Source organism: Macaca thibetana, chromosome 7, assembly GCF_024542745.1.
Source record: "Macaca thibetana thibetana isolate TM-01 chromosome 7, ASM2454274v1, whole genome shotgun sequence".
NCBI classification, from domain to species: Eukaryota; Metazoa; Chordata; class Mammalia; order Primates; family Cercopithecidae; genus Macaca; species Macaca thibetana.
The window spans coordinates 94,933,318-94,958,215 of NC_065584.1; the positions used below are offsets into that span (position 1 = coordinate 94,933,318).

A 24,898-nucleotide genomic window follows, 5' to 3' on the forward strand; every position below is an offset into this window, starting at 1 on the left:
ATATGTACCCTTACTCTGTTCTTCATAACCAAGTATATATTTCATATTTCCATGGAAAAGCTACCCATATATATTTTTTTTTTTTTTGAGATGGAGTTTCGCTCTTGTTGCCCAGGCCGAAGTGCAGTGGCACGATCTTTTCTCACTGCAACCTCTGCCTCCTGGGTTCAAGAGATTCTCCTGCCTCAGCCTCCCAAGTAGCTGGGATTACAGGTGCCCGCTGCCAAGCTCAGCTAATTTTTGTATTTTTGGTAGAGACGGGGTTTCACCACGTTGACCAGGCTGGTCTTGAACTCCTGACCTCAGATGATCTGCCCGCCTTGACCTCTCAAAGTGCTGGGATTATAGGCATGAGCCACTGCACCTGGTTGCTACCCATATCATGATTAAACACCTCCATTGGCAAGTATTTAAGGAACAGTGGACACAAACAACAATGCATTCAGTATTCTGACATGCCAAACCTTCTATCCTCAAACTACAAACTGAGAAAATTATACAAAAAAGATGCTTTGAGTCTCTCATAATTGACCACCATCCCTCACCCTTCAGCCTTACTTCACTCTCCTGTGTAACTCATATACACATTTATGCCCCACACGTTCCTCTAGGTGTCCATCTCACTTCTGAGATGCTGCTTCACTTACTAGTGGCCATGAACTGTGAAAGACGTGTAAGTCATGTCTCTGTCTCCAAAGAGCTTACAAGATACTTACATAAAGATAACATACGCATAAAACCACAAGTAAAGGAACACAAATGGGCGTAACATTGTTTTCCATACTTTAAAAATAACTATTGTATGTGTGTTCCTCACTCAATTTGCCTTTTGAAGGAACGTTGTGACTAGCTGTTCCTATCTCTCCAAATTCCTTAGACTTAGTGATTTTTATTTGCTTCACACTCAGATTTGGTTAATAGCGTTGCATATTCTGAGACATTTTCCCCAATTTTTTGTCCACCAATTTGAATTATTTCTTTGGTAAACAGCCAGCTCTTGATGCTCCACATATGCTAGGTTGGAAACACAAACATCAGAATATTTGTATCAACTTGAAATCCCTAAACATTGACTTGGACCGTCGTGTAATTCTGAAATACACTTTGAGACTAAAGTATGTCTGTCTAGTTAGTTATTCTCTGAAAAAGATCCCCAGAGGAGCTTGACCTGACCCCAGAGTGTTTTTCTTCATTGCTGGAGGGGGACAGTCTTGAGCCTGCCCCCACTGCAAACTATATAATTGTTTATTATGATTCCCAGGCAGACCTCTATGATAAATAAAGAAGACTCGCTTTGCATGTAGATATTTATATTTTAGAAATGTGGTCCAGGTTTCTCAGCTCATACTATTCTGCATGAAATATAATCAAATGGGTGAGGATAACAATAAAAATGTCAATGAAAGACTCTCAAAAGCAACCGGTATGGGCTTCTCACCCCTAATTCAAGCACTTCCCTGATTCAGGCAGAGGCCTAGCCAGGTTCAGAATCCTTAACCATAATGATTGGAATCGTTCGTCTATTACAGGTTAGTTCTGTTCATCCCTCTTTCATTTCCAGGGGCCACATTTGTTCTCTATATTATCTACTTTGCTCCCCCACTTTCTATTTGCTCCTGGTCTCTGCTGAGGACATGGTTGAATCTAAGGCTAGTCATGGTCTCATGAGATCATTTCTTTCATTACTGTCATCTTCATGCACTTGGTCACCCATATGACCATCACCATTTTGGCAGAGAAAAATACCAAGCAAAATACAACCTTTACTATTAGGTAGAACAATCAGGGACCTTGTCTCTTTGTTACTTTAAAACAGATTTATTTTACAATTTTTTTTTCAGTGAATGCTGCCACCTTTCCCTGGGAGTTGGCAGAATCTATCAGAAAATCCAGACACAAGACAAAATGAACATCATTGCAGAATTGACAGTCAAATTCACCCATTCTCACCAATGTTTAGACAGCCCAATGCTAGAGGGGATGCCTCAACTCTCTCTTTGCTCAACTGTGTTGCTTTCTCATCCAACTACCTTGGAGGGTTGGGAGTAGCTGTGGGCATGTCCCTTGAGGGTTACAGTTCCAAGGGACAGCTGATAAGATCAACATATTCTACGATATTAGGTAATGCAAAGTACTGGCTCTAGACCCCTAGGCCATGACATACAGCACACTGATACACTGTAAACTCTCAGGAAGTTCCATCAGGCTTTTTAGATTTGTAAAGTTTCTCTTCTTTATAACCGCATATACATATCTGCATTTGTTGGTGTTTGGTCTAAGCTTTACTAATAAAAAGAAAACAAAAACACAATGACGAGATACAAGTTACTATCAGCCACAGAATAGTCCAAAGTATGTGGGAGGCCTGGGGCAGTAGTCAACTCTGCTACAAGTGGCTGTAGAACCCTAGCTGCTTCTGCAGTGAACTCTTGCAACTCAGCAATTCCCTAAAGTTGAACTTTGTTGGATACATGACCAAACTTGACCCACAAGATTCATGCCTGTGTTACACATTTTCCACAGGAAGGAGGAAATCAAAGTCGTGGAGAGCAAGGAAGTAAAGAGGGAATTACACACATCACATTATTTTGCTTCCATTGCATTGACAAGAAGGTGCACATGAGCAAAACAAGATGCAAGCAACTCTGAGAAATGCAGCTTTCAGTTGGATGGCTACTTCCTAGCTAAAGCTCAGGGTCTAGGGGGCAGGGTTCTATTATTAAAAAGAAAAATGGAAGCCTAGTGACTGGATGGCAATTAGCAGCCTTAATCACAATACTGTTACGGTGATGCCTACAGGGTGTAGTACTGAGCTGAATGGCTGATGTGGTGCAAGGTGTGCTGGGCACAATTGCTCCACCTTTGGACTAATGTGTCAGGCTGATGGTGGAACTTCGCCTCGTGAATCCGTAAGTGGAGCAATGGGAGCTTCCTGGAGCAGCTAAGTACACAGACGGAAGGTTACGCAAGCAACTACAGGGATGATGCTGAATGCTTTATGGATATGATCAGACATTCTCACGAGTCTTTGAATCTTTTGTTTTCCTTTTTAAGTTCTGTGAAAAGTTCTAAAATTCTAAACAGTACCAAGGGCACAAAAACATTGTGAACGACTTGTTTTATAAGCTAAGCAGAGGGCCAAACCCCGCGGCTACAGTGACGAACAGGATAGACATGGACACTCCTCCCAAGAAACATAAGCAGGGGGAAAAGAAGGTAATAACTACAGGCAATTAAATGATTGCAAATGTGTGAAAAACTGTGAGGAAGATGTACACGATGCTAACAGCATGTTTATCTCCAATAATCTAATCTAGCCTGGGGTCATGAAAGGCTTTTCCAAGAAAGTGAGGTTTCAGTTCAGACCTGCAGGATGGGAAAGGATTCGTGAGGCTGACATGAAGAAGGTTAGAGGGTGAAATGGTATATATGAATTTAGTAGGATAAGTTGGACAGCTTTGATTTTTTAAAGCTCAGGGTTTTCATCTGTAAAATGGAGATAAAAATGTCTACCTCTGAGGACTAATTTGAGGGTGAAGTGAAATAATGCATATAATGTTTAATAACAAGTATGGCAAGACAGAAAGTGCAATAACTGGTAACTTTCATTTTTATTGTTATTAACATTATTCCTACTCACCCAGGAAGCTGAAGGAATATTTATGTAAATGTAATCTCTCACCCGACCCTGGAAACATCCTCCTATATCTTAATTCCTCTTATTTCCTTTTGCTGGTTGTGTAGAATCCCTGTGCAAATATATACACAGCAGATATGTATACCTATATCCATATTTGTATCCATATCCGTATCTATGTCTATATCTATGTTTGTGGCATCATTTAGCCAGCAGGAATAAGAAGTCAGAGAGCTAGATTAAGCAAACAGGAGTCGGTTAACAGTGGTTTGAACAATAAAAATACTTAATAATCTTTCCATCCAGAAAGTCTAGAGAAATGATTCTATTGTTAGTGCAGTGGCTCTGTGATGTTATTAAGGACTTTCCAGTACTTTGTTCCACCTTTCTCAGTATTGCCTCTTGCTTGCAATGTCGCTACCGCAGATCCAGGCAGCTCAACCTTTTCCAAGTGTATTCAAGGCAGAATGTGAGGGCCACATATAAAGAGTTTCTTTTTCTTTTATCAGTTGGCAAAATCTTTCCCATGAGTACTGTAACAGAGTTTCCCTTGTGTATTAATACTTGCCCACCTCTAGTTGCAAGTGACATTAAAGAAATTAACAAGATTGTTGTGATACAGTCAGGTTAACTTGTCAATGGCCTACGTACCATGGCCATAATACTGGAAAAGGTGATCAGGAGAGGAAGTGAATGTTGGATGTTGCTTGTGTAATTAGCAATGTGTATAACAATGGCTTAGAGATAATTTGAGGACACAATGTTTGGTTGATTTTCTAGGTTAACAAAAAATAAACCTGAAAAAACTGTGCATGTAAATAGCGAGTACAGCGTTTAGCTTTACATACAGACAAACATGAAGCAGATTTCAATTCAAATCAACATTTGTTAATTACCAGGAGCTTTTCTTATATCATCTCATTTAATTCTCAAAATCCTGGATAGGGAGGCATTAGGCTTTGCTACACATCAGAAAACTTAGCTCCAAGAAAACTTAGCTCAAGTAATCCTCCTGCATCAGTCTTCCAAGTAACTAGGACCATATGTGTGTGCCACCCTGCCCAGCTAATTTTTGTTATTTTTTGTAGAGATGGGGTGTGACTATGATGACCATGCTAGTCTCCAACTCCTAGTCTCAAAGAGCTAAGTTCCTGGGTTCAAGGTCACATCATATTCAGTCAAGGGCATAATTGGAATTCCAATTTATGTAGTTCTGACAATAATTCCAGGGTTTTGTTTGTTTGTTTGAGATGGAGTTTTGCTCTTGTCCAGGCTGGAGTGCAGTGGCATGATCTCAGCTCACTGCAATCTCTGCCTCCCAGGTACAAGCCATTCTCCTGCTTCAGCTTCCCGAGTAGCTGGAACTACAGGAGTGCACCACTATGCCTGGTTAATTTTTTTGTATTTTTAGTAGAGACGAGGTTTCACCAATTTGGCCAGGCTAGTCTCCAACTCCTGACCTCAGGTGAGCCACCTGCCTCAGCCTCCCAAAGTGCTGGGATTACAGGCATGAGCCACTGCCCCTGGCCTTTTTCCTTTTTTCTTTTTTTTTTTTTTCTGAAAAGAGTCACTTTTTCCCAATGATAGAAAAACCTGTGTAAAGAAATGTGTGAACGTGACTTAAAAAGAATTAAACCAGTATGAACTTGAGGTACAATTACTAATATGTACTAGGATTTGTTGAGCACCAAACTACAGGTGCAATCTGAAGTTCCTTAAATACAGGTAGACATCTTAATAATAGATGCTACTATACATCGTCCCTATTTTATGGGTTAAGGCACCATTAAACCATGTGCCCAAGCTCACATAGCTGGTGCACTCCACTCAGTGGTTACCATCTGACTCTAGGGCTCAGCCCATTAACCAGCATGCAATGTTGCCTCTGAAGAGTCATCACTGTGAGCTCTGGGCTGTTCTCTTCAACTACCTGTTCTGGGAGCCCATTTAGAATATACCCCCAGCATGTGTACAGTGACTCCATAGCACCTGCATGTGGGCAGGACGGCCTCTCTCCTTTGGCAAAGAACCCATATTAGGAAATGAGAACCCATATCAGTAAGAGCTGAGAAAGACAAAAGTTAGTGAGGGGGAAAAATACTACATAAAACCCCAACAATTTAATAGTTCATTAGAACAAACAAATAAGCAAACACAGAATTCTTTCAATTAAATTATCTCATCTAGTAGGAAACATAATCACTTATACATTTTCAAAATTCATTGCCAACAGCCAGAACTGTTGGAAGAAGAGAATGACACTTTTTTTTTTTTTTTAGTTTTGATGTATTAAGGGTTCTCACTGAAGTTCAGTTCCAAGAGCTTTTAACTAGAACTGTCTCCTCACAATTACTCTTTGGGATTCTGTGTGAAGCTGGTATATTTCTTTTCTTTCCTTGTTTTTGGAGACAAGGTCTCACTCTGTCACTCAGGCTAGAATGCAATGGTGTGATCATAGCTCGCTGCAGCCTCGAACCCCTGGATGAGAGCAATCCTCCCAACTCAGCCTCCGAAGTAGCTAGGACCACCAGCCACTGGTGTGCCACTATACCCAGCTAATTTCTTTCATCCTTTTTATTATACTTTAAGTTCTAGGGTACATGTGCACAACATGCAGGTTTGTTACATATGTATACATGTGCTATGTTGGTGTGCTGCACCCATTAACTCGTCATTTGCATTAGGTATATCTCCTAATGCTATCCCTCCCTCCATCCCACAACCCCACAACAGGCCTCGGTGTGTGATGTTCCCCTTCCTGTGTCCAAGTGTTCTCATTGTTCAATTCCCACCTATGAGTGAGAACATGCGGTGTTTGGTTTTCTGTTCTTGCAATAGTTTGCTGAGAATGATGGTTTCCAGCTGCATCCATGTCCCTACAAAGGACATGAACTCATCCTTCTTTATGACTGCATAGTATTCCATGGTGTGTATATGCCACATTTTCTTAATCCAGTCTGTCATTGATGGACATTTGGGTTGCTGTTGTGAATAGTGCCACAATAAACATACATGTGCATGTGTCTTTATAGCAGCATGATTTATAACCCTTTGGGTATATACCCAGTAATGGGATGGCTGGGTCAAATGGCATTTCTAGTTCTAGATCCTTGAGGAATCGCCACACTGTCTTCCACAATGGTTGAACTAGTTTACAGTCAGCTAATTTCTTTAATTACTATTTTTTGTACAGATGGGAATATCACTGTGTTGACCAGTCTGTTCTCCAACTCCTGGCCTCAAGCTATTCTCCTGTCCAGGCTTCCAAAAGTTTCGGGATTATAAGCGTGAGCCACCACGCCTGGCCCTTCCTGTAATTTCTAGCTGTATTTGGGGAGGGGCAAGGATGCTGTAACAAGGAACTTACAATAATTCATAAACTTAAGAAAGGTTAGCCATGTTTGCAGGAAGAAGAAATAAAATGACTTTTTCCAAGTCACTAGGAAGTGCTAGAAGTTCCTTCAAGTGGAACAACTGCTGACATTACCGGCAGAATGAGCTAATGTGAGGTTTTCTTTCTAGTCCTAAAGTCCTCAAAAAACCAGATCAAGGTTCAGATGATCACAAGAGTGAATATGTCTATTTGTCCAATACGACTTTAAATGCTGATCCAAATTCTATATTTAATTTTCTTAAAAGGCCCATGGAATGGAAATCAACACCATCAGGAGAAATGAAATAGTAAAATAAATTAAGAAATAAATAAACAAAAATATATATGATAAAATAAAACTGCCCTTAAATTTGGGTTTGTGGCTGTATGGGACAGGAAAAGAAAAAGCAAGATGATTTTGAGGGCCTATTGAATTCAATCTGGCAGTCATATAGTCAAGGAGATGAGACAGAGGGAAAACTGTGCTGGGGGTGGAGAGATGAGATTTTGTCCAATCATGAAGGATGGATTCACAAGTTTAAGGGGCAAGGAAACAATAAGGGATAGATAAAAGTTCAAATTAAGAGCCCTTTATCTGACGGTAGTCACATTATGTTTGCGCTGTATGTTCTTTGTGAAGATTTTGCCCTGGATATTTCTTTTGCTAGAACAGCAATTCACAGTTGAACTGTTTGAAATAATCCACATCAAAATAAGGCCCAGGGTGTCACTACCCAGGCCAGAGAGCCAACCCTCAGTGGCACGAGCCAGGGCACCCTGCCTTTACATCATGCTCTGAACTGATTAAACCCATTCAGAGCTGGACCACCTGAACAAAGACAGAAATGTAGCCCCCTGTCTTCTGTTCTGTTTTGTCTTTTTTGATAAAGTAGAAACACTCCTGCTCTTACCATAAGGAAAAGAAATAGGAAGAAGCCAATTTATATGTGTGATCCCTGTAATATGTACCTGTATAGATGTATGTATATTTGCATCAATAAGAGATTAAATGTATTAATTTACTTATTACTAAAGCAAAAAAGAAAGTAGCAGGATAAATATTTTACTGCTTCAAATTAAGAGTTACAGTTTTTTATAAATATAAATAATACTGGCATTTGATTTTTAAAAGGTAGCTTTGTTTTCTTTTTTAAATTGCAATGTGGAAACTATGATAATCCAGTTGAAATAGCCATGCAACAATTATCAAGGTAGAGAAAACATTGGGGAGAATGAAACTGGTCCATGAGTGGCCGTAATTCTTACCTCTACTTGATGTGGTTGTGTTTTTATAGAAATAGCTCATTTTTCCAGTTTAAAATGTGACTAGCATCAATTTCAAGTTAATTTGGAAAAACTATCATTTTAGGAAAGATATAGCAAGACATTAACTGTGGTTACTTCTGGAAATGGAGATTATGTGTGATTTTTGTTTTCTTCTTGATACTTTTACGTATTTTAAAAGTTTTGTGCAATGAATTTGTGTTAAACAACTGATAATTGAGAAAAGTTATTTTAAAATAACAAAATGTACAACATAGTATTTTTTTCATATTGAATAAAAACAGTTATATTCTACCAAATAAAAGGTTAAAGAAAACCCGTTTGTTTTTATTCCATAAACTACCCAAATTCAGAAAACAGACAATGAGATCAGGTGATGTATCATGAATCAGACAGTTTAAATTGTTGTCTTTAAGAATTAATTCTGTAAATGTTTCCTACGTTCAGTCAGCAAATTTACAAACAAGATTTTAAAAAATTTTTGAAAAATAATACTTTTTATTTGTATTGATATGGCAACTTTTAAATTTTTCTGAATTTCATATTTTTTCACAGAGAAAGCTAGCATTTTCTTGGTTTTTGTTTTATGTACAAGATTTCTGTTTCCATTTGACAGGCATTTAGTACATTTAGATTTGAACATATATTCTCCAGGTTTAGTACTTACAGGGATTTTGGAAGATTCTCACTTACTCACTTCGTATAAATCATAGAAACTACTTGTCTTAGATCTGTGGTTCTCCACCAGCCGTCTGTTTTATTATTTTACCATCATTTAAAATCTCCTTATCGCATAAGCACTTACAGAGACTCTCTCTCTCTTAACTATAACTTCAGGAACAGATTAAGTTTGCTTTTCAAAGCCATTTATCATCTGAGATATGTTTTTGTTAGTGTTTTCTTTTGTAAATCATTTTATTATCGTAAGGTGCCTCTGGATGCTGGCATGATAATAGGCTATATAAATGATTTTGTCCTATATTTGTGTTGTATATACTTTATTGTAATAGCACTCTCGGGTCAAAAGCAGCCAATATTATTCCGATTAATTCCTGTCTAGACACTCATAAATTGTCCCTTAATTTGCAGAGAGAAAACGAAGTCATATGAAGCATAACCTTTCTCTGCAGCAGAAACTGCACCTGGCTTTTCGGGGTGAGAGGAGGCTCGCCTCCCTGCGTCCTTCAAAGCAGCAGGCCTCGCTGCCACAAGGGTGAGCATCTCTTTTTCTGTGCTCGGCCCAGGTAGCCAGCCAAGGCTTGCCAGTTGGCATGCTGCTCCTCAAAAGGAAAACACAAAGCCTAATCCCCCAACACAGTTTCAGACAAACACTCATTTTATTTACTCATATTCATCTCCCCAGAAGAAAAAAAAAAAAGGAGGAGAAAAGAGCTTGCTTAATCCCAATACTAACACAATATTGATTCACATTCATGTTCGGTATTTATTGACGTGCATTGCATACAATGGGGGCTATCACTCAGGCTACTGTGTTCAAGGGAAGGCGCAATCACATTAGAGAAAGAGATGAAGCACACAGTTTATACAGCCCTAATTTTATGTAATGTAAACCTTTCAAACATTGCACATGGGAGGGAAAAGGCATGTCCTAATGAAAAATCAAATGCATACCAAATGGATTTATCTTAAAGCTAATTATGACTGTGGAATATCTGTCCTCAAAAGTTCACCATTATTTCCTAAACTTGTATAATGAAATTAACTTCTTTGGCTTTGCAGCAGCTTTCTGTATATATCATTAACCAACTGTAAATGCATTTGTGCTTGAGAGCACAGCACAGGGCTTTTGTTTTGTGACATCTAGTGTTCAGTGTTTTGAAATTATGCAGGTGGTGTGTAATGCTCTAGGCTAACTATATACAAAGCTGGAGTATATATTGAATACCAGACAGCATATATGTATTACTAGCATATGGCTTCTGCAAGAAGAAAGCAGATATGAAAAACACTGTACTCTTTTTTTTTTTTTTTTTGCCCCTTAGAGATTTTTATTGCCTAGTGGCAGCTGTATTTAATAAAATATTAGTAGCCACTTGAGGTTTAAAGGTGTAGCACAATTCCGTTTCAATATAACCATTCCATAAATTCAAATATGAAACCTTCATGGAAGCATGATATAGCTATAATTAAAGAAAACTTAGTATGTGCTTTTGAAAAACCAAATGGAGGGCACATTGTACCTGCAGTCGATCTATAAAGTGGATTTTGGGTAATCATTCACATGTTTGAAAGTTGGAAGTGATTCTAGAAGCCTCCATAACAGAGACCGATGGTTTAATTTCTGTTTAGTTTTGTTTTCGAAAAATCATACCAACACCACAATGATCCATCCCTGGCTTGGAAATAAGTTTTCTTCCCCTCCTTGTTGCTTTCTTCATGCCTTTTAAAGTTCTTCTTTCCAGACATATCAAAAGTATGAAAGTGCTTAGGAGGCTGCCAAGTTCCATACATATGTTAAACTTCATTGTTATGATTTACAAGTTCATAAAGAAACAAAACACTGCCTTCGCCACCTTGCTTAATCTCTGTCTTGGCATAGTCAGGGCCCCAGAGTGACAGAGGCTTTGGGTAGGAAAGAGTTTGGTTGGCCCCCTGTATTAATGAATTTATCTAAAGGACAGGGTGAGAGAAATAGTCCTGTATAGGAGGGAGATTGTACCTTTATAGACACTCAGCAAAGACTCTAGAGGAAATTGCATGTGAAAAAGCTCAGAGCCTTGAGAGATCTTTGTTCATTCACAGAATATTTGAGTGGGGTCAGAGTACATACAGAGGTTGCCACAGCTTCCCAAAAGCTGCATCCAGCCCAGAGAAGAGTTCTAATTGCCTAGCACAATGTATTTAAAACAATGTTTAGTTGCTTCAGATTGTACATGCTCTCTAGCTTATCACAGTCCCCAGGACTCTCTATCAGCTTAAAACTGCTCAAGTACCCAGGAGACAGTCTAGGTTATGATCCTTGCTATAAGACATGGGGTAAGGAAGGACAGGGAGACCCCATGTTTGAGGGTAGTATACAGCTGAGTGAGGGGGTTGAGTGGATGACAGATCAAGGTAAAAGCCCTCACGGTGCCGGTAAAGGGAACTCCTAAAGGACTAAGCATGATACAACTCGGGAATAGCATAGCAGAGGGGACAGGGTGTCTGGCTAAGAAACCATTCAAAATAGCCTCAAGGGTGATGAAGAATAGACTAAAGGCAGTATCAGGGGATAATGAAGAGGTTCTGGGTTCTGAACATGTTATTGAAGTAGAACAAATACAAATTTCTACTGCACTGTAAGGAAAACCTGGCGGTTAAGGAAAAGTTTTATGTAACTTCAAATATCTTAGCTGAACTGCAGAAATGAACGAGGAGCAACTAATAGAGATGGAGAAGCCCATCTGAGGAGAACAATGGTAAGTTTTAGGTATTGAGCAGACATTGGGTGGAGGTAATCAACTCTGAAACAGTGTGGGGTTTGGGAGAATGCTCTAGAGATGATAACGTCTTGGCTAGAGATAAGGTCTTGGGTGAGATGGATGGCAGGGAATTGTAAGTTGTACAGTGACTAACCTCACTTGGGAAAAAGAATACTCAGTGAGAAGAGAAAGGGGCTGGATAGGGCTCCTTTGAACACCAATGTACAAATTTTGAAAAGATGAGGAAGGAAAAAACAGAGACTGAGAAGGAATAATCAAAGAGAAGGTGAAGAATCAAGAGTGAGGGTCAGCTGTGATACCAAAATACAATGCTTCATATTACTATCCTGTATCATAGCAGGGAGGTGAATTTCCAGAGGAAAGGGTACTCTTCTTTTCTTTCCATGAGAATTTTTTTGTCTGTAAATTGATTTTGTGTTTAGCCACATGTACAGGGCCCATTGTGAACACATCAAGAACTCTTATTTTCCACAAGCTAACCAAAAATAGCTAACCAAAAATCTCCTTGTTTGGAGATGCATTTCATTCCTGTTGTGTGGGACTCCATTGCAATGGTCTAAGTGACCCTGTAGCTGATTTATTTTCCTGTGAATGCTATGATAAGGCTGGAGCCCAGGAAATAGGACTTGAGAAGTTCAAAATTTAAATCAAGATGAACTTTATTAAAGTGTATAATTTGAACCAAATTTGAATCTCTAATCCCAGGAAAGAAGAATTACAGAGCCCAATCAGATTGGACTGTGTTTGTTGCAAACTTTTCCAAACATGGGTCAGGAGCAGATGCTACTGTTGCTATGGTAACTTCTGAGCTTTTAGTCTGTGTGTGTGTGTGTGTGTGTGTGTGCATGTGTGTATGTGGTATGTTCTCTATCTTGCTTCTGCAGTTCCAAGGTAAGATAATGGTTGCTAAAATTTCAGTGTTCCTTCTTGTAGTAGTTAGAAGGAAAATGCATTTCAAATCTTTGAGACCAATGATTTTTTTTCATATGTATTAAGACATGATGGAATTATTTAATTACCTTTGCTAGCAAGTTTACAGACAACCATCCCCTTACCATATTGCATACCCGCAAATAGGATTATTTACATCCAATCTAAGGAGTGCTGACTGGTGTCATTGGAAGCTGAAGCTGTATCAGCATTTAAATTCTCACTTTTCTGGGCAAAAACCCAACTGAATGATTCAATTAAACTCGTTATGGTATATATTATCAGAAGTTCGCAATACTATAACGTGATTCTCCCAGTCTGAACCCCTGCCTTTATGATTGCAATTTGGTAGCAAGACAATTTCCAAGGACTATTTTACTTGAACTGCAATGAAAACGTCAGTCCATAACACACTTCTTGATGTGGGTTTTATGAATGGCACTCTAAAATCAACCATTATTTCAAGCACATGCAATACATAACCTTCATTATTCATCAGAGTGTAAATATGCATTTGTGTTTGCAAATATGGTGGTTCCCTGAGCAAAGTAGCCTGCAATCAACAGCTCCTTCAGCCATTTAAGGAGGTAACAAATGGACGCCAGCCTCTTTAATTGGTAAGGATCATCTCTGGAGTTACTGAGAGACAAACAGCTTATTCTGCAGCAGAGACTTTGCTCATTGCCCTGTTCCCAGTGCCTAGTATCAAAGAGAGTGTCACATTTTAAACACTCAACTAATATGTATTAAATGAATGACATTTAACTCACATTCTCTAGATGCCCTATGGAGACATATTTTTCTCCAATGATTTTAAAGGAATTCATTTTCTACATCTCTTGAATTTGTCAAGCCCAAATAATTCTTTCGAAAGAATTTATCCAGTAGGTAGACTTAGTAAATTTCAGTCCTAAAACTGGATTGGTAGAAAGTGTCTTCCTTGAAGACATTTGCTCACTGCCTAACATCTTTTTGTTTCCTTTTAAGAGAGAGAAAGCCAAAAATATTTGCACTGATATTCTAAAAGTATATAAAGTCAACACAGTATATCAACCCCACTGCACTGATAGATAAATCCATGATGTCCAATAAAGCCATTTTTTGTCATCGCTTCTGACATCCAAGAGAGACATATTTCTGGTCACTTTCAGGTTCCCCAGCACTTGGTCTTCGAACCTCCTTCTGCTCCAGACCTCTTAAATGGATTTATTTGCCAATTTAATACTCCATGCTATTGCCTACTGGGATGATAGGGACATTTCCCTCCCCTTTGTAGGATTCTGTTACTTCACCTTCTTCATTAGAATTATGTTGCTTATTTACTTGTCCCTATGTTTATCCATGATAAGTTACCAGATGTCTGCCATGTGTCAGCCACTGTACTTTGTGCTGCATACTGGGGTACAAATGTCAATAACACTGTTATGGACTGGATGTTTGTGCCTCCCGTCCCCTTAAAAATTCATATGTTCAAAAATTCCTAACCTAACCTTCAGTGTGATGGGATTGGAGCTAGAACCTTTTGGAAGACAATTAGGGCTACAGGAGTGTGAGGCCTTTGTGATTTGGTGGGATTGTTTTTGTTGTTTGCTTGTTTTTAAACAGAGTTTTGCTCTTGTTGCCCAGGCTGGAGTGCAAAGGCATGATCTCAGCTCACTGCAACCTCCGCCTCCCAGGTTTAAGCAATTCTCCTACATCAACCTCCTGAGTAGCTGGAACTACAGGTGCTCGCTGCCATGCCTGGCTAATTTTTGTACTTTTAGTCGAGAAAATACAGGGGTTTCCCCATGTTGGCCAGGCTGGTCTCGAACTCCTGACCTCAGGTGATCAGCCCCTCTCGGCCTCTGAAAGTCCTGAGATTACAGGCGTCAGCCACCTCACCTGGCCTGATAAGTGTTCTTATAAGAAGAGGCACTAGGGAGCTCACTCTCTTTCCCTGCCATGTGAGGACACTACAGAAAGGCAGCCATCTGCAGACCAGGAAGAGAGTCCTCACCAGGGACCAATCACACTGATGCCTGATGTTGGATTTCCAAACTCCAGAGCTGTGAGGAAAGCATTTCTATTATTTAAACCACTCAGCCTTTGGTGTTTTGTAATGGCAGCCTGAGCAGACTAAGGACAAACTCTAAAGTGCTCTTCATCTCAATGCCAGGGGCTGATCCATAATATGAGCCATATTCACTGTAGTAAGTACAATAACCCCAGAGAGGAGAGAGGCTAACTGTCTGGAGCTGTCATAAATTAGTGAATATTTATGTTAGGTTTTGCACTAAAAAGAGAAATTTGGTGGGTTGTATTCTGGGCAGAAGATGCAGCCTTTGCAAAGGCCTGGTACCATTGTCACATTTAAGAATAGTTGACTGTCAAAGTAGTTGAGGTATAGGTGTGGTCATACCAGGGGTGACACTCCTGCAACGATAGGTTAGAGTCAGATCATGAAAGGTCATAACTCCTTTGCTAAGGAGTTTAGGCGTCATTCCATACAACAAAAACAAAAACAAAGAAGGTGGGTCACAGGATTCTTAATCAAGTGAGGGACAAGGTCAAAGTTTTAAGGATGACCTATAACAGCTAAGGGCAACACAGATGACATAGAAGCTGGAAAGAAGGCTGTTAAGCTCGTCTGTGGGAGAGGGAATGAGGGCTTAGGCTGTATTGAAGGGATAGAAAGGAGCCAACAGACATGCGCTGGGTTCTGCAGGAGTGGTCCTTTAGACAAGACAGGGTGTCAGTCGTCTGCCTTCTCCAATGGACCAGAAGGTTTCTTCTTCCCAAGCATCTCCTTTGCCAGTACACCTGACAAGCCCATTGCTTCTCACTCAAATTAATTAAGAAGCAACGGTTCTTAAAACAAAACAAAAACGAGTTTTTTTGAGGCATAGCACACACTGTCAATGAGATTACCTTACATCAGCCAGGGACAACATTTCTCAAAGTGTGTTCTGTGGAACCCTAGTGTCTACCAGAGGTTAATATTTATTACACTAACCAAATGAAGAAGGAATTCTTGGCCGGGCACAGTGGTTCACCCTGTAATCCCAGCACTTTGGGAGGCCGAGGTGGGTGGATCATGAGGTCAGGAGATCAAGACCATCCAGGCTAATACAGTGAAACCCTGTCTCTACTAAAAATACAAAAAATTAGCTGGGCGTGGTGGTGGGCGCCCGTATTCCCAGCTACTCGGGAGACTGAGGCAGGAGAATGGCATGAACCTGGAAGGCAGAGCTTGTAGTGAGCCGAGATCGTGCCACTGCACTCTGGTCTGGGCGACAGAGCAAGACTCTGTCCTCCCCTCCCCCCCCCCCCAAAAAAAAAGGAAAAGAAGGAATTCTTGATGAAATTACTTGGGGGAATCTCTGGGTCAAACAGGTTTTTTTTCTGCAGACATTCAAACCTCTAATTCCTCATGAGCATCATGGATATGTTAAACAAGGATAGAATATGTGTGGTTTCTTGAGCATATTGGAGACTTTTATAGAGCTTCTCCCATGAATAGAGACAACGATTAGGGACAATTTTGGAAAACTTTCATATACAGAGGGCTGTTTAGCTAACAATGTAATTTGATACACATTGCTTCAGTGGGTCCCCTCAAGGATTTCATGCTGTGGGTAAGGCAAACATTAGTGTGAACATTTTAACAGAAGGAAACAAAGGCTCAGAGGAGCTGGTGCCTTGTCACAGATTTCCTAAGAGAAAGAACTGAGACTTACATGCAAATTCTCTGCCTCCATGTGCAGGGATTTTCCTACTGTACACAAATAGCATCACTTCCATAGCTAAAAGGAGTGGGAGGAAGGGGACAACAGGTGCAAGAAGTGAGTGAGAGGCTCAAGGTAATGGGTTTAAGAAGACGGAGGAAAAATCAGTGGAAAGAGACCCCTATGTGAAATCTTGGAAGGCTGTTTGTCATCAAACAAGGGACACAACGGGACCAGTGCTGCCTAACAAATGATTCAACAGGTGAATGAAAACACTCAGTGAAAATTATACCTTCTCTTTCTCATTACCTGGAGTCATTACCAAGTGAGATGGAGCTGGTGGTCTAAGGGTCCTTATTTGTTTGTTCATTTTTTTGTTTATTCCAGAAACACATAGGAATTTAATCCTAGGGTCTGCCCAGCCTGGATATAGCTACATCTCCCCATAGCTGAGATGACAATGAGACTTTTCTAAGCTGAGGACTCCCTATGGCTATATAACACTCACAATGGGAGGTCACCTCATTCTAAAACAAATGTATCCAAATTGGATGAGGAAAGCTCTTCTATAATTCTGCAAAGGTGAAGGAGTAGCTTGGTATCATGTAGACCCTGCCCACAAACTCTCACTCGAACAGCATTGGTCAAGCTGTCGTTCAACATTATAGATCACCTACTGCCTGCTGGAGAGAAGTGTAAAACGGAGGCATGGACTCTGCCCTCAAAGGAAATGGGAATCCACTAGGGAAGAAAGGCAATTGCCAAGAGCTATGGGAAGGCAGCAAAAGAGGTCCAACAATATTCTGTAATGGTGTTAGTCAGGAAAAGTTACACTGAGTTTCTCAAGTTCACTTGATCTGAGAACACTTGCAAAATGAGGTGACTGGACCATAGCAATATTTACCAAAGGATTCTCCACAGAGTGTGGTTTAACATACTTGGAAGTCACCTGGATTACACAAAGTTCAGCTGACTTTTTTTAGCAAAGCACATGTTGGTCTGTAGAGTGCTAATAGGCATTATGAATCTCGAACGGAAGCTCTAGAGAAGAGTAGCTCCCAAACGTTATGGGAAACATTTTACTGCAGAATATTTATAGCAACCAGTGTTGTCTTGTAAGGGTGAAAATTTAGAAAACCGTGGAGTAGATGTCCACAGTCTCTAGCAGCTTTAAAATTTAATTATTGTGTCTTAGAGTATGTTTTAGAAAGCAGATAACCCAACAATGACACATAGGATAGATTAGATAGGTGGACACTGGGAGCTGGAGATTGTGGCAGCAGATCTATATGGAAAATCATGACAGTCTGAGCTAAGATGGAAGGGACAAACAAGGCTTCGATGCTAATTAAATATAAAGTATATAAGAACAAAAAATAGAACAGTAACTTTGTACCTAGGGAAACACCACAGGTTATTTAAGAATGCTTTATGTATAGGTATAATTTAGTCAATTAACATGGAGAGTCAAAAAATTAACCATTTATAGCCCTGTGTGGTGGTGTGCCTGTAGTCCCAGCTACTCTGGAGGCTGAGGTGGAAGGATTGCTTGAGGCCAGGGGTTGGAGGTTGTAGTGAGCTGTGATGGCACCACTGTACTCCAGCCTGGGTGACAGAGTGAGACTCTATCAGAAAATAAAAATTAAATATAATATTAAAAATAACTTTTTTTTTTTTTTTGAGACGGAGTCTTGCTCTGTTGCCAAGGCTGGCCTGCGGTGGCTTGATCTCCACTCACTGCAAGCTCCGCCTCCCGGGTTCACACCATTCTCCTGCCTCATCCTCCCGAGTAGCTGGGACTACAGGCGCCCACCACTACGCCCGGGTAATCTTTTGTACTTTTAGTAGAGATGGAGTTTTACCCTGTTAGCCAGGATGGTGTAGATCTCATGAACTCGTGATCCCCCCGCCTTGGCCTCCCAAAGTTCTGGGATTACAGGCGTGAGCCACCATGCCCAGCCCAAAAATAGCATTTATAAAGGGAACTTTCTGGGGTGAAACACATCCAATAGGATTCTGAGTAAGCTGGGCTGACATAAGTAGGAGGAGGATAGAGTGGAGTATTTTTATTTTCAAAGAAAGCAAATGAGAATGGAAGGGAGCTCTGTCTCCGCTGAGAGCCTGTGAGTATCCTTAACGACTTTAGTGTGGCTAGTATTCTTATCTACTTCTTCCCCCTTGAATCTATCCTCCCTTTTCTAATATGTGTGGTTTTTATTACCGTGCATGGCTAGAAGTGTGAATTTTTGTTTCCCCTAGAGAGCCTTCAAATTTTAAAGCTCTCCCTTAAAAGATTATTTTCATATCTCTTTGTCAGGGAAACTTTACTAACTTTCTGAGTTCTATCTCAAATTTTACTTCCTCAGTGATGCCTTCCAACAAAACTTCAGCCAGCTACAGTATCATCCCATGCTGTCGAATTGCACCCATGTTACACTATAACTTTTCTGTACAATAAGACAATTATCTATATTCAAATTCGTATTTCCTTTTGTGTTACATTATATTGTTCTCTCATTATGCCATGTAACTCTCCTCCTGAAGTTTGTATTCCTATAAGTGGCACATTGCTGGATATTCCATAGGCCTATAGTTGAACACAAATCAATGAGTATTTATCCATAATTTCTAGATGTTAGAGCCGTTTAGATGTTGGATAAGGGGGGTTAGAATACAGAAAAGACAAAACAAAACGATAACAGAATATAGACTTTACTTTCATGGAGCTTAAATGCTTGTAGAAGTTTTACGAAGTAACTGAGAGTAAGTAAAACAAATATAAGCCAAAACATATTCATCGCTATAAAAGAAAACTCTTAATGCAATTTTACAGTGGTCTAGGCAAAAAAATATCAAATACAGTTGGGAAGACTGGAGTGGCCATGACCTCCCAAGCCATTTTCCTTGAATCCTATCTGTGAGATCAAATCCCCCTTCAGCATGTTCATGAACGCCTTGAAGCAACTAAGAAATCACTTTGTCTAAAAATATAAAGTATGACTCTAGATCCTAGTTACAATGATTGAATTAGAAAGTTTTACCTCAGAAATCTTCATTTAAGAATGAGTAACAACATTGACAATTTCCTTTTAAATCATACTTGGACTTTTTTGTGTTTGCTCAATAAGTTTGTTAGGCATTTTACTGATCTGAGACGTGAAATGTAAAGTTGTAGAATAAGATAAGTAGGAAGCGGCTTTAAAATGTATTTAAAATGAGTTTTAAAATGTATTTCTAATCATTATCTGTTTTGAATTTTTAAAATGTGTTTCTATACACTGGTTGTTTTGCCTTCTAACAGGAGTGACAACTTGACTTAGGGTTCTTGTGACAGTTCTTTTATTCTCAAATCTTATAAACTGTGCCACTGTCTTCTGGCTTTTAAAGTTGCAGAAAAGAAGTATGATGCCAAAGTGATTTTGGGGGATTACATACCAAAATATTTAATTTATATTTTCTTTCTGGATATTTGTAGGATTCTTTCTTTATCCTTCTGCATTAATGTTTTAGCCAAATTACATAGATATTGATCTCTTTTTATCAGCACCTTTCTATGCAAGCTCTCCTTTGACTCTATTCAAAGCTTTCTTCTATCTTTCAAATTTTACTGTTTCCATAGTTATCTCTATTTTTTCTATACAACTTTTATTTTGTTGTTTTAATTCAATTTTTATAATCTTTTTTTTTTATAAATGCTGATTATTAGGGGATTGGATCTCTGATGGCCTCTTTTATAAATTCCAACTCTTCATACCTGTCTTCTGCATTCTGAGTGAAAATTTCACTACAGGATCAATTTTCTTGGTGATGAATGTTTCACTTTAATTGATCTAGTGAAAATTTTTGTATTTATATTGCATTATTTTTGTCCCCTTAGAGTTTTTCTCATTTTATATCTGCTCTTTTTTTTTAGACAGCTTACTTTTCTGGGCAGTTTGTTTTCTGTATAGCCTTCAATTTCATAGCTCTATTTTTTTTTAACGTAAAATGTATATTATATAAAATTATTTTTCTTATAATAACTTTTCCCCTCAAATATGATTTTAATACTCCCTGTGAGTGCTTTGTTTCCCTTCTTATATCTTACTAAATCTCTCCATGGTCATGTTTTACTAATTAAAAAAATATAGACTTTTGATTTTGTAACTTACAATGAGAAGCCCACATCAGCCATGAATCTGGCAGGTGAGTTCTCCTTTCATTTCATAATGTCCAGCCACTTTCATCTAGAATTATCCTGTCATATTGTAGGCCAGTGGGCAGGTTAATGTTACTTTGCATTACCTGCTCCCTGATCCAGAAATCTGGGAACAACATGCTAAGAGTTAGAACTCTGGGAAATTCCGGAAGTTATTATTTGATAATGCTATAGTCTCCCCAAAATTCATATGTTGGTATCCTAATGCCCATGGCAATGATACTAGGGGGATGGTAAGGCTTTGGGAAGTGATTTGTTCATGAGGGCAGAGTCTTGTGAGGGTTGAGTGAGAAGAGAGTCATCTATAGATCAGGATAAGGATTCTCACAAGTCACCAAATCTGCTGGTGACTTGATCTTGGACTTCCCAGCCTCCAGAACTATGAAATATACACTTTCATTATTTATAAGTTGCCCAGTTTGTGGTGTTTTTTTATATCAGCCCAAATGGACTCAATATTGGTAAAACAGCATCTGGGGAACAGAAAACCACGTCTGCATTTCCTATAAACTTACCCTCTGTGCCAGCTATGCAATGTGCATATGGGAACTTTCTCCCTGATGCTGCTTCCCATTGCACCAGGAAGGAGCCATCAATCACATCAGATTGCCAGCTGCAGACCCTGCCAGCTTTTCCTATGCAGCTATCTAGACCCTCTCACAATAGCAGCAGCACTGAGTGGATTCCTGGGTTCACCCAAGCTTCTGAGAGTTCATTTAGCCTATCTCCTACAAAGAAGTGTTAGTGGGATTATCTGCAGGCTTATCTATTTACTCATCATGATGCTGTGCTACCCTCTCGGGAAGGAGAACCATGAGTTGACTCTTTTTTTTTTTTTTTTTTTTTTTTTTGAGACGGAGTCTTGCTCTGTCACCCAGGCTGGAGTGCAGTGGCAGGATCTCAGCTCACTGCAAGCTCCGCCTCCCGGGTTTACGCCATTCTCCTGCCTCAGCCTCCCGAGTAGCTGGGACTACAGGCGCCCGCCACCTCGCCCGGCTAGTTTTTTGTATTTTTTAGTAGAGACGGGGTTTCACCGTGTTAGCCGGGATCGTCTCTCGATCTCCTGACCTCGTGATCCGCCCGTCTCGGCCTCCCAAAGTGCTGGGATTACAGGCTTGAGCCACCGCGCCCGGCCCATGAGTTGACTCTTAACGTCCTCCTTTTCATACGTGCGTCATCTTGTATAGCAGGGATTCCTCAAAATTTCTGTTATGGCTGCCTCTGTTTCCATGGATGATGAAGGCTTTTCCCAGTCAGAAAAAACTTTGGATAATTTTACTAATAACCTTAGTGGGCGGTAGGCCCGGGAAATAATTAGATGTTCAACATCAAGTGGCCATTTTAACCAGACATATAACCTTTGGCTTTAGTTACAATGTTCTGGGCCAGTACCTGTTCTTCATCTTTGTTCCATGGAGAACAAACCCATTCTTTCTTTTACATGGCAAATCTTTCAGCAATGGAAGATAACCTTCATGTATTTCTACACTGACCCAGAACTTCTTTGTGTGATACAGCCTTATGCTGTGCTCATGGCATGAACTGGAATTTTCTCCCATTTAGTATCTTGTTCCAGTATTTCTATGTGGGTTTCTTGGGAAGTAACACTCATAAATGACTACAATACTCTGTTCATTACCTGACCAGGGCTTACGTAAGATAATCACCTCCTTAAAGATGTATATTAGCTTGTCACATCATATAGTTAACACATGCTGCTCCTTTTTTTTTGAGACGGAGTCTCGCTCTGTTGCCCAGGCTGGAGTGCAGCGGCAGGATCTTGGCTCATTGCAAGCTCTGTCTCCCGGGTTCACACCATTCTTTTGCTTCAGCCTCCTGAATAGCTGGGACTACAGGTGCCCGCCACCATGCCCGGCTAATTTTTTTTTCTTTTTTTGCATTTTTAGTAGAGACGGAGTTTCACCATGTTATGCCAGGTTCTATGCCAGGATGATCTCGATCTCCTGACCTCATGATCCGCCCACCTCAGCCTCCCAAAGTGCTGGGATTACAGGCGTGAGCCATGATGCCTGGCCCACATACTGCTCTTTTTTCAAAACCTAATCCACTATTCTTTTTCAGAGAGACTTTCATTAAACTGCAGGTTTATCTTCCAACAATTTTAGAGCTTTTACTTCTTTGAATGAAAGTGCAAGGCCTTACATTTGCTCCACTTACGTTATTTCTGCTCATCATTCATATCCACTCATGTTCTATCATTCACTGCACTCACTCCAGCTCCTTTCTGGTTCCATGTAAGAAAATTTCATCAATACACCCTCTATACTGTTTTTCTGATCCTGGATAAAAATGTGAAGCAAGACAAGGCTGAGCACACAATATGCATGACATCCCCGAGAACTGTATCCCCTCAATGGCCTCAATTCACTAATTAGCCACCTCTGGTAACAGATGTTCTGCTAAGTCCAGAACTCTCTCATGATCTCAAATTTTGTCATTTTGATCACGGGCAAACCAGAAAAGGCTTTGTGTCCTCAAAGGGACTTTCGAGAAGAGTTCTTCATTTTTCTGTAAGTCTGCGTGTGTGTTAGTGTTTGCACATGTGTATAGGGCTGTGTGTGTATGTATGTGTATACTTATATTTATATATATACACATATATGTTTATATAAAGAATTAATAATTTCCTAATATTATAAAATTTAAAAAAAATCTTTATTTTTTAAATTAGCAACATTATAATATAGCTTATGTGACATGGTGGAATCCCAGGATGTTGTCTCTGTGATCAGTGTTGGAAACCACTCTGGGATTTATCACAAACTGATCCAACTCAAAAGTTTATCTGAAAAAATTAAGCTTTCAAAGAAATCTTGGCAGTCTTCTACCTTTTCCTGGATTTCAGGGAGCAATTTTGATTTGTGATCTCTTAAGTCCGTAACAATTTGCTATTTCTAATTTATTGCTTCATTTGTGACTGCTGCTACGGCAAGGTAAATTTATTCTGATTTGCACAACCTAAGTCCTTCCTCTGACAGTGACTAATTATTACCTGAGTTAAAATAATGAAAGTGTCGGAAAGTGTCCGAATGCAATTTGTTAGGAAAACATGTGGCATGCTGTGTTACCCCAGTCCAGAAAAGTCTAAGTGATCAGAAACCATGGAGAATTAAGATTTTTTTTCCCCCTCTAAGGTTATAAATCAATGTAGAAAATTTCAGAAACTTCCATTGCAAACAACTGAATTTGGTGAAACAAGGGGCACTTCTGGGCTTCTGAATATCCTGGATTTTAATAAAAGTAACTCTTTAAGGGGATCTACTATAGAATTACATGAAAATAATAATAGGCAAGTAAAGAGAACCAACATTTATTGAATGCCTACTGTGTCCTTAGCTTCACTGGGTGCTAGGCACATTGCATGCCTCATCTTATTTTACAACCATTCTGTGTGGACTCATTTTACTTTTTCTGACTTTATTCCCAGCTTACAGAGAATCAGAGTTTATGTAATTTTCCCAAGCACATAGCTGATCAGTATTAGAGCTGTGCTTGAAATACCAATTTCTCTGATTCAAGAGCTTGTGCTTTTTCTTCTATACCAAGATTTCACTTAAAGCTGATTTCATTTCACACGTGCAGCAATTTAAAAATGTAAAATTAGCCAACAGAGCTACTATTCAAGAAGCTACATGTATGCAATGACACGTATATGACATGTAACTAATTATTAAAACCAGGAGTGATAAATGCGGACTGAAATGATTAATAGAATTTGGTGGACAAACAAAATAGCTAAATAATTCCTCGTTCATATCATATCCAATAGCAGTGTCTGGCCTAAGGCTGGATTCTTTCTGATGTCCAATGACTCTGTAATTTAGTTACTCAGTCTCCTAATACATATTTTTAAAATGTCAAGACCTATTCTGTTTAAATTGTTTGACCCAAGTAGGTTAGACGTGTCAGAATTTTTCCAGGTAAAATATGTATAATCGTGATAATAATTATGGTAATGAAGAAAGTAAGTTTCCAAAAGGAGCTTCATTTAAATTAATGGCATAATTTTTATACGCACAGTACATTTATAAAATGCAGTAACTAAATTTTGGCAATTCAAAAGTACAATATAATAAAAATATGTTTATGTTGGAAGAGCCACTTTTTCACATTAAACTCTTGGTAAGTTGTTAAGATTGGTACTTAAATATTTCACAGGTTAAGATACTTCTGCTTACAAGGCCCATAAGATATCTAAATTGTGAATTTAGAGCACTGTTTCAATTATATTTCATATTTTGTGTTAAATATTTTAAGCTAATGTTTTTAACTATTGTAGTTAGTGTTCACATTCAGAAAGGATTTATT

At 39.3% G+C, this 24,898-nt stretch overlaps 1 protein-coding gene across 1 annotated transcript in view; it reads left to right on the forward strand.

Moving 5' to 3' along the window:
• The first annotated feature begins 3,153 nt into the window (after window positions 1-3,153).
• The window catches only part of LOC126959367 (NF-kappa-B-activating protein-like), a 135,913-nt gene continuing 114,168 nt past the window's right edge, over window positions 3,154-24,898 (forward strand). Inside the window, exon 1 of the mRNA XM_050798303.1 lies at window positions 3,154-3,216. Within this exon, the coding sequence (XP_050654260.1) occupies window positions 3,175-3,216 (42 nt within the window). The 5' untranslated portion in view covers window positions 3,154-3,174. The remainder of the gene's footprint in view (window positions 3,217-24,898) is intronic.